At 34.0% G+C, this 12,901-nt stretch overlaps 1 protein-coding gene across 2 annotated transcripts; it reads right to left on the reverse strand.

Annotated features, from left to right (window-relative positions):
* Positions 1-2,954: 2,954 nt before the first annotated feature.
* On the reverse strand, positions 2,955-4,825 carry LOC105784387 (UPF0481 protein At3g47200). Of its 2 annotated transcripts, none has more exons than XM_012610245.2 (2): positions 4,671-4,825; positions 2,955-4,481 (listed from the first exon to the last, which is right to left on the reverse strand). In XM_012610245.2, the coding sequence occupies exon 2, from the start codon at positions 4,466-4,468 to the stop codon at positions 3,128-3,130; it is 1,341 nt and encodes a 446-aa protein (XP_012465699.1). In that variant the 5' UTR covers positions 4,469-4,481; positions 4,671-4,825; the 3' UTR covers positions 2,955-3,127. The 2 variants fall into 2 exon arrangements, with proteins under 2 accessions (XP_012465699.1, XP_012465697.1); XM_012610243.2 differs by having other exon boundaries at positions 2,955-4,477; positions 4,671-4,808.
* Positions 4,826-12,901: the final 8,076 nt, after the last annotated feature.

Here is a 12,901-nt window from a genome sequence, read left to right on the forward strand (position 1 = left end):
TTATTTGAAGAGAGTTTAAGAGATAAGTTAGGTAACATAGCAGTTTCATAGAAAATAACTTCTTTGCTAATCATAATTTTTCTATTTTCAGGACACCATAACTTATATCCTTTAACACCAGCCTTATAGCCAAGAAAAACACATTTTATGGATCTCGGTTCCAATTTCCCATTATCACCATGAGCATATGCAGGACACAAAAAAATATTCAAATCAGAATAATCAGTAGGAATACCAAACCATACCTCTTATAGAGTCTTTTTCTCAATGGCAACGGATAGAGATTAGTTGATCAAATAACATGCGGTAGAGGCTATTTCAGCCTAAAATGAATTCGAAAAATTAGTATTTGACAACATACATCAAACCTTCTCCATGATTGTTATGTTCATTTGTTCTGTAATGCCATTTCGCTGTGGAGTACGAAAAACTATCAAGTGCCTTACGATCCCTTTTGATTTGCGCAATCCATTAGACTCATTAGAACAAAACTCTGAATGACTTGAATGCAGAAAGCACATCGTTAGAACAATCCATTAAATTGTGCGGAGGTGTTTTATCTATTTTTCTTTCTATTTTTAAACCATAGTTTTCCAAGACTTGAATGCAAAAAACACATCGCTTTTCTGGTTTAGGAAGAACGCACAAAATTTTCTAGAAAAATCATCAATAACAGTTAGCATATAATTGGCTCCTCCTCTCGAAGGCACTCTGGATGGTCCTCAAATATCAAAATAAGTATAATCTAATGTTCCCTTAGTGTTATGGATTCCTCTGGTGAATCGAACTCTCTTTTGCTTCCTTAAAACGTAGTGCTCACCTAACTTTAGTTTGCAAATTTCTTGACCATCAAGAAGTCCTCTTTTGCTTAATTCTGCCATGTATTTCTCACTCATATGCCGTAAACGCATATGCCAAAGTATAGTAACATCATCATTTGAAAAGAAAGAGGAAGCGAAAGCTACATCACCAGTAGCAGTAGAACCTTGTAAAATATATGACTTGGTACGCTTTCTTTACCCTTTCATCACAATGAGAGAACCATTGCATATCTTTAGAACCCCAGTTTCAGTTGAATATTTGAACCCTTTTGAATCAAGAGTACTCAACAAAATGAATTTTTCTGATGACTCCAACGAACATCTATATTTTTATTGTGCAAACACCTACGATTTTACATGAAGTATTATTTTCCATCAAAACAACACCTTTAGACACTTTTTCATAAGTTGCAAACCTGTAACGCCCCAAAATTTTAATTTTAGGTATTGTGAATGTGTGAAACAAACATCTGTCAGCTTTAGTCCTTATGTGTTTTGGGAGTGTTTGGGGGTTCCTAAGTTCAAGCTAGGACTTAGGTAAATTTTGGTATTTTTATGGATAAGCCCTATCTTTGGTCAGTGGGCTTTTAAGTAAAATTTGACAAATAATTAACAGAATGGACCTGCTGGTCTGGTGGATAAGTGGAGTGTTGGTGTGAGGAAGGTCATGGGTTTGAATCTTTGGGGTGGCAAAAGTTGTATTTTTGCTCCTAACTTCGGTATGAGTTGTCCTAAACTGGGTTTCTGAGTGGTGGATGTGTACTAGGAAGTGAGGGAACGATTTTAGGAGTGAATTAGGGGATTATGAGGGGAGAATATTCAAAATCCGATAACTTTTTCTTTTTTTTGAAAAAGAGAGAGTTGTTTTTCTATCCATCTTTCTGACATTTTCTCTCCCCTATCTCCACCATTTTTTTCTTCTTTGCTTCTTACTCGATTATATTTTCTTTTATTTCTTCTGCTGCCGAAATTTCCTTGTTCCCCCTAAACCATTCTTTCCTCTTGATTTCGTAGCGTTAAGCAGCACTTGTGCAAATGCAGTAAGTTGTTGGGTATCATTTTAAGAGATTATTTTGTGTTCAATAGTCTAATTTTGGGGTGTTGGCAGCAGCATTTCGCAAGGATTAAGGCTCTCATCGTGATTTTCGTAAACGTACCAATTTGAAGTTTTTGCGGTAAGTATTCATCATTTTATGGGTAAGTATTTTGGTTTCGGGATTTTGAGTAATCATGAGGTAAGATTGATTATGGAGTTATTTTTTCAATTATAGGCTTTGGAGTGCTTGGGGACTATTTTAGCATCAAACAAAACCAGATGTGTACCCGAAACACAAAAATAAGAGATTCGGCAAAGAACTGAAATTGCTTGCTGTTTGGACAACAGTAGTAGGCTAACTTTGAAAAATCACCATAAATTGTGGAAATCAAATTAGAGGATGAAAAATATATGAGATTAAATATATTTGAGTCTAGTTTCTTATAAAAGAAACAAAGTTAGCAAAGGAATTTCATATTATGAGATATTTGAATTTTAGTAAGACAGGGTCAGAATGATTTCGGAATCCCCCGTCCTAACTTTAGAAAATTATTAAAAATTTTATAAAAATAATTATGCATTGGAATTGCTTACATCTTTCATTTTTGCATTCTCAGTTCCAACAGTTTGCTTATACCTACTAATGATCATGGATACTTCTGCTCACTTGTTATTTTAAGTGCTATGTCTTAGTCAAAATTATGCCAAAACTAAGGTAGCTAACATGTTTGTATCTAAACAAGGTAAGTATGCCAAGTATTTAAAAAGAATTGTTCCTTTTTCTTTTTTTTGAATATTAATTACTTACTTTCTTAAATGACATGCGAGATTTTCGTTCTTTTTCCTTTCTCCCTTCTTTATTTTCTTTCTCCTTTATTCACTAAATCACTACCATCCACAACCTGTTCCTCCCTTTAAGTTGTTCACATCATCTTTAACCTCAACCTTCTTTACGAGATATATAGATAGATGGATTCGGATGAAGAGGTTAGGAGTTGGGTTGAATGACGGAGCAACAATAAGTTAAGCAGATGGTGTGGTTTGTGCAAGCAGGTACTGAAGATTACATACCCAGAAAAATTAGGTGATAGGGCATATAATGTTAACTTTGGCATGATAATTAAACTTAATATACACTAAAATATTTGACCGTAGCCAAATGCCAAACTAAAAGCAAAACCATGAAAACTTCAATCACTACTTTCATTACATACAAATGCATAGGCATTCGTATTTTATTGAAAACACACCAGCACGATAATACTAAAAATTAATTCACAAAAGCCAACACGGTTTGTATGCAGGTGAGGACGACCACCATAAAAGCAGCAACAGTCCCTGTACCTCTCCAAAGATTGGGGAAATAAACACGCTTCAGAATTCCATAATTTTTCTTGACGAATAATGTCACTTTGTGCTTCCGACCCTCTTTATAAAGCTGGTTCAATCGGTTCGCGGTTTCCCGGTAGCAAGCAGGTGGCTCCCCAATTCCCTGCATAAGTTTCTTAATCGTACGTTGCACCATTATATCCGTATTTATTGTGGTAACCAGTATTCCTTCGTTTCTGCCTTCCTTGCTTAAAATCCCTTTTTCTATTAACAGTTTTACATCTTGGGCAGTTGGAATGAGATAATTCATTAGTTCTATGTAAGCACAAACGTAGGCTTTATCTGGACAATGGCACATCTCGAACGCCATGACGTTCCGAAGGAAAGCTTCAGTGTTGGAGTGCACTGTCAATTTGGGGATTTTAAACTTTTTGCCTTCAAATTTAATATCAAGCAAACATGCAGTTTGATTAGGTTCAACTATAAGCTCAACACCAACTTCTTGCAAACTTGTGGCACCATACACTTTTTTTAACGTTGGGATCTTGGTCCTGGATGATGGATTTTGTGTTTTGGTCATATGGCATCTTTGCAAAGCGGTGAAGTGTGGGATTTCTATATGCTCGAACTGCGGGTCCCATGGAATGTCAAAGTAGGAGCAAGCTAGTTTAAGGAAAGAAGGAACAGAGGCATCTGATGCTAGTTTGTGGTTTTCATATGGTTTATACAGTTCTTCAAGCACGAACATTGGGATCTGGTTTTCAAGTAAGATCAAATCCCTCCGTAGACCAGCGGACCATGTTTCTTTCAACAAGAAGTCTTTTATGTCCGAATTTTTCACTTCCTTCTCGTAGTTCCTCAAGAAGAGCTCCACGATAAACAGTGCATCATAAAATATCATCTTTACGAACTCGTCTTCATCGATTAAAGCCTCGTAATAGTTGAGAATCTTTTTCTCGTTGCGTTCAATGAAGCTCCAAAAACTTTCCAATGGCTCCTCGAAACCGGAATTCCTTTCAAGAAATTTAACTTGATAACCCACTTTATACTTGGCCATGCTAGCCAAATTTGTTTTCCCATAATGAAGAGGGCCAATTGAAATTAATAGAGGAGTGTAAGCTTTTGGATTTGCTTGACGAATGTTCCTAGGGACCTCGTAGATAAAACCTTGGTCCGGCCCCCGCTCCAAATCCTCAGCTTCCGAATCATTGGATGCTTCATCTTTCTTTGTCTTAAATGATGGGGCGTTGATTTTGCCTAATTGTCCCTTCTTTGGAGCCATTTCTTGCAACTACCTTTTCATGTATCAAGCATACATATCAAGTTAGCAATAAACTTTTTATATATATTGAATGAACAATGATTTTAGTATCGTTATGTGGCATGCAACATTACAGTGCTTTGAAATCAGTATGTACCGACCAGACCAGTGCTAGTATGTTACTGACTACTGTAGATCATACACATAGAGACTTGAAACTTACAGGGAATCCGATAACCTTTCGCTTCCAATACTAGAATTGGTTGCTGAAGCCGGGATTTGAAAACGGAGAGAAATGGAAGGGAAACGTTGAAGAACTAGTTACTAGATAATAAGTGAATCCTTGAAGTCGATCAGAGTGGCTAAGGGCATTTATATAGATGCAAATTTGGATAAGGTTGGTTGAATCTGATCCACATAAACATCAACAAAAATATTAGAAAAGGTGGCATTGGTGAGTGTTTATAAATTGAATCTTAAAATGTATTTAGTTAGCTGTTAATGTCTCCTATATTTAATGTGTTTCACAGCTTCGTTTGTCTTCTATCAACTGTCTTTTTCTTTTAGATGTCCCAAATAGACGACAGGAAATTAATTAGAAAAGGACGTAAGAAAATACAAACAAACTAAAGGAAAATCCACATTAGGGCTTTAATTGCCAACTCCTTTGCTTCTCTTTGAATTTCTCGATCTCCTTTGTGCCGATTTTGTGAATTTTATTCCATGAAGCAGTGTTGTAATATCAGCAAGAGCCGAAGCTAGCTTCCATTTGATTTACTGTCGAAGATGTTGATGGAGAAGATTTACTCGATCTCCTATTTATGATTATGCGGAACATGGTAAGAATATCAATTTCTATAAATAATTTTTGAAATAATTCTTTATAGGAAAATCTTTGATGGAGAAGATTAGAGAAACTTTTGTTTCTGAATTTTTGGTTTGGTTTGGTATTTTTTTAGTATATATGTAAATAAAATTCATCTCCTATTTATGTAAGTGCTCATGTCTCTTCGTAGAGACATAACTATCCAATTATACCTATTTGGATAGTTACATCTATTAAGAATGAACAAGATCATTTTTTATATATTACTTGAATAATCATAATTTTTTTGTTAATAAAAAAGCAGCATAGCTTTTATTATTTAAGATTCATAATTAATGTAACACCCTTAACCCGTCACTGTCGTCGAATTAGGGTTATGGACCATTATCGATCCATCGGAAAACATTTATCATCATAACATTTAAAAAATTAATCTCAATCAAAATCATAGTAAACCTATATATTTGGTCCTTAAATCAAACCTTCAAGGCCTTAAAAATAACTTAGAAGCAATTCATGACTAATTTGAAAAAAAATAGAAGATTGGGAAAAATTTGGAAAAATTGAAAAATAGGGGTCACACGGCCGTGTGACATTGCCCAAGCCGTGTAACAATTGAACAAGGGGACACACGGCCGTGACCCAGCTTGTGTCTTTTCCCGTGTAACTCACTAAGTAGGGTCAAATGGCAGTGTTGCAGGCTGTGTACCAAACCGTGTAACTCTCTGAGTTGTAACATACGACCGTGTAACTCACTAACTTAAAACATTAGAAATTTACACATGACACAAGGCCATGTAGCTAGGCCGTGCATATCACACGGCTGTGTGACAGCCCGTGTCCCAAGCCGTGTGATCCATAATTTGACCCTAAAATAAGCCAATTCAAGGCCAAAATACATGTAACCAATTATCCTGTTTGTGTACACATTCAAGGGATTTAAACATCATTCAAACAAACCTAGACATGCCATTTCAAACATCCTAATTTATATAACCAATATGTCATTCAAAGGCACCACAATTGTATCAAAACATCATGGATCAAACCAAAATAACATGGCCACTTTTCTAGCATATAACCTAGTTCAATTATCTACCAAATCATATCACAAATGATCATTTCCAAGCCATTGTAAACACACCAAAAGAGCCTTATATACAACTACTTAAGAATGGCTAAAATGACCTAACTTGAACAAGCATAAAAAGTTCATCAAATCCAAACATAAACTTTACAAGCATGAACATACTAAATCAACCATTTACATATTCATGAACTGCCATTACAAAAGGTGCTATACATGCCATTAGTAACCTTGGCCAAAATACTCAAAAACTACAAAAATGGTTGCTGGATAGTGTGATAGGTCTCCGACGAGCTTCCAACCGATCGAGCTTTCGATTATCTATAAAATAAAGGAAAGTAACTACGTAAGCAACTAGTGCTTAGTAAGCTTATATAAACTCAAACAAAACTTACCATTTCATCAGCACAATTCATAGAATAAGCACAATATCATAATTGAGACCATAAGCTTAGCATAAGCCTATACGAGCATCACCAACTTACAAGTTACTATGCCTATCTATGATACAAATATATTCAATCATATAGTAAGTAAGTGTAATAGCCCGATTTTCAGTGATGTTGGAAAAGTGGTTTGAGACCACCAAATCTGGTAAATGAGCTCATAAATTTTATTATTTAATATTTACGAACCAAATGAGGTTTTTAAAAGATTTTTGAATTAGTAAGTTTGTGGTTATAAGGAATTATTAGATTAATTAATTTAGAAAAAGAGGTATCGAGATCTCGGTGTTATAAACCGAGCCTTAAATATTTTTATAAATATTTACGGAGTGTCAATAAGTAGCATTAAAGTTTCTTTAGGAATTTTTAACGTTTTGGTAGTGAATTAATTAAAAAGGACTAAATTAAAAAAGGTGTAAAAATTGCTAAAGTGATTAAATGGTCTAAATAGTAAATAAAGGAAGGCTAAAGGGGTAAATAGACCCACATGAATGGCTGAGGCGGCATAGCATGAAAAAAATCAAGGATTTTATGTGAAATAAGGGCAAAATTGTAAAATTTTCCAAATTAAAGAGAAATAAATGGCAAATTGAAAATTCTAGACAAATTCATTATCATTTTCAGCTTAAAAACAACCATTGAAGAGGGTTTAAGTTGGTTTTTCATTTTTTAGTTTCATGTAGTCTAATTCTTGCTTTTTCCTTGAAATTTTTTTGTTTTTGGACTTCTACAACTTGGTCCAACTTACTATTTTATTAAGGAATTTTGGATGAAATCATGTTTTAGGGATTAATTTGTAAAGTTGTCAAATTTATGTGAAGTTCTAAAATTTCATGAAATTTACGGGTTATTATTATATATATATATATATATATGAAATTATTTAGACTTGGAATAAGGAATAAATTACATGAATTTCATTTTCCAAGCCTAGGGATGAAATAGTCATTTAGTAAAAGTATAGGGGTAAAATAGTAATTTTGCCTAAGATGTGACTTGGATAGAATAGAATGTAAATTGTATTAAATTGAGCTAAATTTACTCGTATAGATCTAGATAGACCAAGTACTAAGTAGATTGTGGTAAAGAAAAAGTATTAGATTAGTAGATTACAAGTCACGAACAATTAGTTTAGGTAAGTTCATGTAACTTAATTTTATAATTATATGTTTGAAATGATTTGAATGAATTGTATGTGAATTGTGTATTGGCCATGTATATGAAATTTGATCACATATCCGGAAAATACCTGATAAATGTTAAATCCTGTTTGAATGAATGAAATTCAATTGGATACAGGGTTCTGTTTCCCGAAACGGTAGTGGTCCTACATTTGTTGTGGGCATACCATAGCTCGAAAGAGCATCCCGATATAGGCCCTCTCAAGCTTCCCGTTATAGTGTTCTTGCGAGCTTCCCGTTAAATGCTCTTCTGAGCATCTTGACTGGTTGTGATCTGCATATGTTGTAGACACACCCACGCTCTTATGAGCATTCTGTTTATAGGCTCTTTGTGAGCTTCCCATTAAAGGCTCTTCAGAGCTTCTCGTTAGTGCTCGCTTGAACTTTTTGTTATATGGCTATCTGGTGTTTTCTGATTAAGTGCTCTTTGGAGCATCCCATTAAGTGCTTTTTAGAGCTATCTGACATAGGCTCTTTATGAGCTTTCTGTTATAAAGCTCGAATAAGCATCTCGTTACATGGCTTAATGAGCTTTCCGTTATAGTGCCTGAGAGAGAGCTTTCTGTTTAAGTGCTCTAATGATTACTGCCGAACATGAATTGACAGATTTCTAATTTGTACACTTTATGTGTACTACCCTTGTATCTATCGAGATTTCAAATGATTCAACAGGTGAAATTCTGACATGAAGACAAGTGAAAATAAAAATGAAATCAAAATCTGAAAAATACATGAAATGCATGGAACTTGGTATTTGATGAGCCATCTTTGGTATTGGTATTTACATGAAATGATTAGCCATCTTTGGTATTGGTATTTACATGAAATGATTAACTAACATATTTGTTGAGATTATGTGCTTAGGCTATGGCCAAATTGTTTAGAATGCATGTGTATGTTTACTTAATGTACAAATGAATGGTAAGTTAATTTCTTGTTATACGGACTTACTAAGCATAATATGCTTACTCTGTTTTACTTTCATCTATTTTATAGTAATACTAAAGCTCGCTGGATTGGACGTTTGATGGAGATCACTCACACTATCCACCGACACATTTCGGTACAAATATGATACTAATTATAGATATAATGGCATGTATAGCTTTTGGTTACACGGCCGTGTCCCCAGCCCCTGCACCTTAATATTTTGCAAGCTAGAGAGTTACACGGGCTGGGGACACGGCCGTGTGAACTGTAACAGCCTAATTTTCAGTGGTGTCGGAATGGTGATTCGAGATCACTAAATCTGACAAATGAATAGAAAATATTATTAATTTAGTGAGAATAAGTAAATGTGAAGTTGGGAAAAATTTTGAAATAGTGAATAGTGTACTAGGAATGAATATTAAAGTAATTAAAATTGAAAACGTGGTATCAAGACTTCGAAGATTTTAAACCGAGCCATAAATATTTTTAGAAATATTTATAGAGTGTCATTGAGTTGGTATTAAAGTTTCGTTAGAAAATTTTAACGTTTGGATAGTTAATTAACTAAAGAGGCCTAAATTGAAAATAGTGCAAAATTTGTTAACTTGTGATTAAATAGCTTAAGTGACTAATGAGGAGGGATTTAAAAGGCAAATAGGCCCAAATTATATGAGCTGGACGGTTGGGTAAGAAAAATCAGCAGCATGTAAGGAAAAACAGGGGCAAAATTGGAAACTTAACATATTAAGCATTTAAAACAAAGACAAAAGTGAAAAATCTAGAGATCTCTTCACAATTTATCAGCAAAAATGCCATAGGAGATCTGAAACAAGCTGGTTTTTAATATATTTGAATCATGTAAGTTTAACTCTTGATTATTTCTTCTAATTTTTGTGATTTTAATACTTTTACAATTAGGTCCAACTAATTGTTTCATTAGTTATTGATCTTATGGCTGGTTTTGAAAGTTACCATTGATGAGTACTGAATTTTTATGATGAAAAAACATGGAATTAAAGCTTTGATTTTGTTATATGATGATTCTATTAAAGTAATTTTGATAGAAATTGATTTTAGGGACCTAATTGTGAAAAAGTTGGGAATTAGGGTTTGGTGTTGCGGTTTTGAATATGAAAGGTTATGTAGTAGTCTAAAATAGTTGGAAAAGGTGTTGATTGAGAAAAATTAGATCAATTGAGGGGTTAATTGAGTAGGGACCAAATTGTAAAAACTGTAAAGTTTGGGGTAAAAGTGCAATTTTGATAATTTAAGGGCAGAAATTGTGAAATGAATTAGTATTGAATTAGATGCTAATAAATGGAAAAATTTATATTATAGATCGAGAACCGGAAGCAAGCCGAGGAAAAGAAAAAGTAGTTGACTAGTCCCTGAACTTTTACAAATTCTGCAAATCGGTCCAGGTAAGTTCATATGGCTGAATTTTTATGATTAATTGTTAATGTGGAAATGATATATTGTATAAATTCGTATATTGTTACTGAATTATGATTATGGTAAAAATGAGAAGAAGATGAGATTGTTAGTTCAAATTAAGGGATACTCGGGATTGAGTACACATGTTTGGCAACCAACGATTTAATTGATTTGGATAAGTCCATGGTGGATCCATGGCAAAGTGTGAAAAGTAGGTATGGTGTTTCGGTGAAGAAAACCATACTGAGTTGTGAAAAGTAGGTATGGTGTTTCGGTGAAGAAAACCATACTGAGTTGTGAAAAGTAGGTATGGTGTTTCGGTGAAGAAAACCATACTGAGTTGTGAAAAGTAGGTATGGTGTTTCGGTGAAGAAAACCATACTGAGTTATGAAAAGTAGGTATGGTGTTTCAGTGAAGAAAACCATACTGAGTTGTGAAAAGTAGGTATGGTATTTCCGTGAAGAAAGCCATACTGAGTGATAGGAATGTGAAATATTCAAGCAAATTGTGGCACCGGACAAACGATGTACTCAACTCCGTAAGACTATCCTTAATTTGACAGATATTTGTAAGTGCAATTGAAGCTAAATGTCGGAATAGAAGTTGACTTCTGATATTGAGCTCGATTAGATATATTTATTATTTGAGATTGTGGTTGGCAGGAAATGTTGAATTTTTGTTTGTTTGTTAATGTGGTTAGTGAAATTCTAGTAAGATTTTATTATGAGCCTGTGAACTTACTAAGCTTCCATAAGCTTACTTGTGTGTGTTTATTGTTTCTTGTAGATTGATATATATATATACATACGTTCGGAGGATCGGATCTACATCAACGATCACACTATCCAGATTTACTCCGGTAGATTTTGTTAAACAATTTTTTTGATTTATATGGCATGTATAGGGAATTGAAGTAAAAAGTAATAGAATGAATGACTAAGTATGCAAAGTAAATTTGAATGTTATGGTTGTGTTAGATATCGAAATATATATACATGTTTTTATTTTGAAATGGTTGATTGGTTGAACTTCATTAGTATTTAAATGAAGTAGATGAAATACTGGAATTGGTTGTGATTTGAAATTTGCAGGGAAGGTTAGACAATTATAAAGGGGTTATATTGAATTTTTTTTAAAAATTGCAATTGTGCAGTTCTTGGACAGCAGCATTGATGTAACTTTTAAAATTCACCAAAAATAGTGGAAATAGAATTAGAAGTTGAGTGAGATATGAAATTAAAGATGAAAGAGTCTACTTTCATATGAAAGAAGTGGAGTAAGGAAAAGAATTATATACTTTTAGATATTTGAATTTTAGTGAAACAGGGCAAGAATGTTTTTGAAGTCCCCTGTTCTGACTTTAGAAATTCATTAAAATTGTACAGAAGGAATTATGAGTTATAATTTATATGTATAAATTCCTTAATGAGTATATTTTCAGTATAAATAAGTTTAATCACCATATGAGGTCTGTAATAAGAGATAATTAAATTTTAGTGATGAGTGGTCAGGATAGTCGATTAGTGAAACAGGGGAGACTTCAACTAATAAACTGTACTAATTGGATAAAGAAAAAATTCTGAAAAATTTATGGTGAATAGATATATGAGTCTAGTTTTAGGGAAAATTTATGGATCTAAATTTCGAGTTTAGTACCTTTAATTATAATTATTTTAGTGACTGCTGCACAGGTGGACAACTTTATTATGAATGATGAAATTAAATTTGAAAGTAAATTTTTATGCCCCGAACTTTTAAGTTAAGTCAAGTAACGCCTCATGCTCGACTCCGGCAACGGTATTGGGTAAGGGGTGTTACATGAACTACTTCATATACCACACAACCTAGGACATGGGGGTGTCACTTGGCCGTGTGAGCCACACGGCCTGACCACACGGGCGTCTGACCCTTGCACCTAGGAAAAATTTTACAATTTCGAGAAAAATTCTTTGAGTTCCTTATTTAGTCCCGACTAGTTTCTAATGTATGTTTTGGGTCTCGAGGAACTTAATAAGGAAATTTACGATATATTTTTTGACATGAATGTTAAAATGATATAAAATGTCTGTATTTATTCCTTAAGTTCTGGTAATGCTCCGTAACCTAGTTCCGGTGACGGATACGGGTTAGGGGTGTTACAGTAAGATTCACATAAACATCATTTAATTCATCAACTTGTTTATATGATCATGAATCGTTTCATTTGTAGACTTACCGTGTCATTTCCTTTAATTATCTGTTGAACCATCTAGAATTGCATCGGATACTCGGGAGTGTTCACACATAGTGTGCCTTTCTATATAACCGTAACTTTTCCTTTTCAATAGTGCTTACACGAGCTGTGAAATGGGCCTGCTTATACGAGCTATGGGTCGGAATGTTAGCTACACGATGCTACTCACATGAGCTGTGGAGAATCCGTAACAAATGTAGGACCTCAACCATCAGTAGGAAATTCAAGACCAGCACCCGGAACATCAAATCCCTAATGACATGTCATTCGTATCCTAAGAATTCTTACGGTTCAAAGAAGACTCGATATCCATCAA

The sequence above is a fragment of the Gossypium raimondii genome, chromosome 13, assembly GCF_025698545.1.
Source record: "Gossypium raimondii isolate GPD5lz chromosome 13, ASM2569854v1, whole genome shotgun sequence".
In the NCBI taxonomy this organism is placed as follows: Eukaryota; Viridiplantae; Streptophyta; class Magnoliopsida; order Malvales; family Malvaceae; genus Gossypium; species Gossypium raimondii.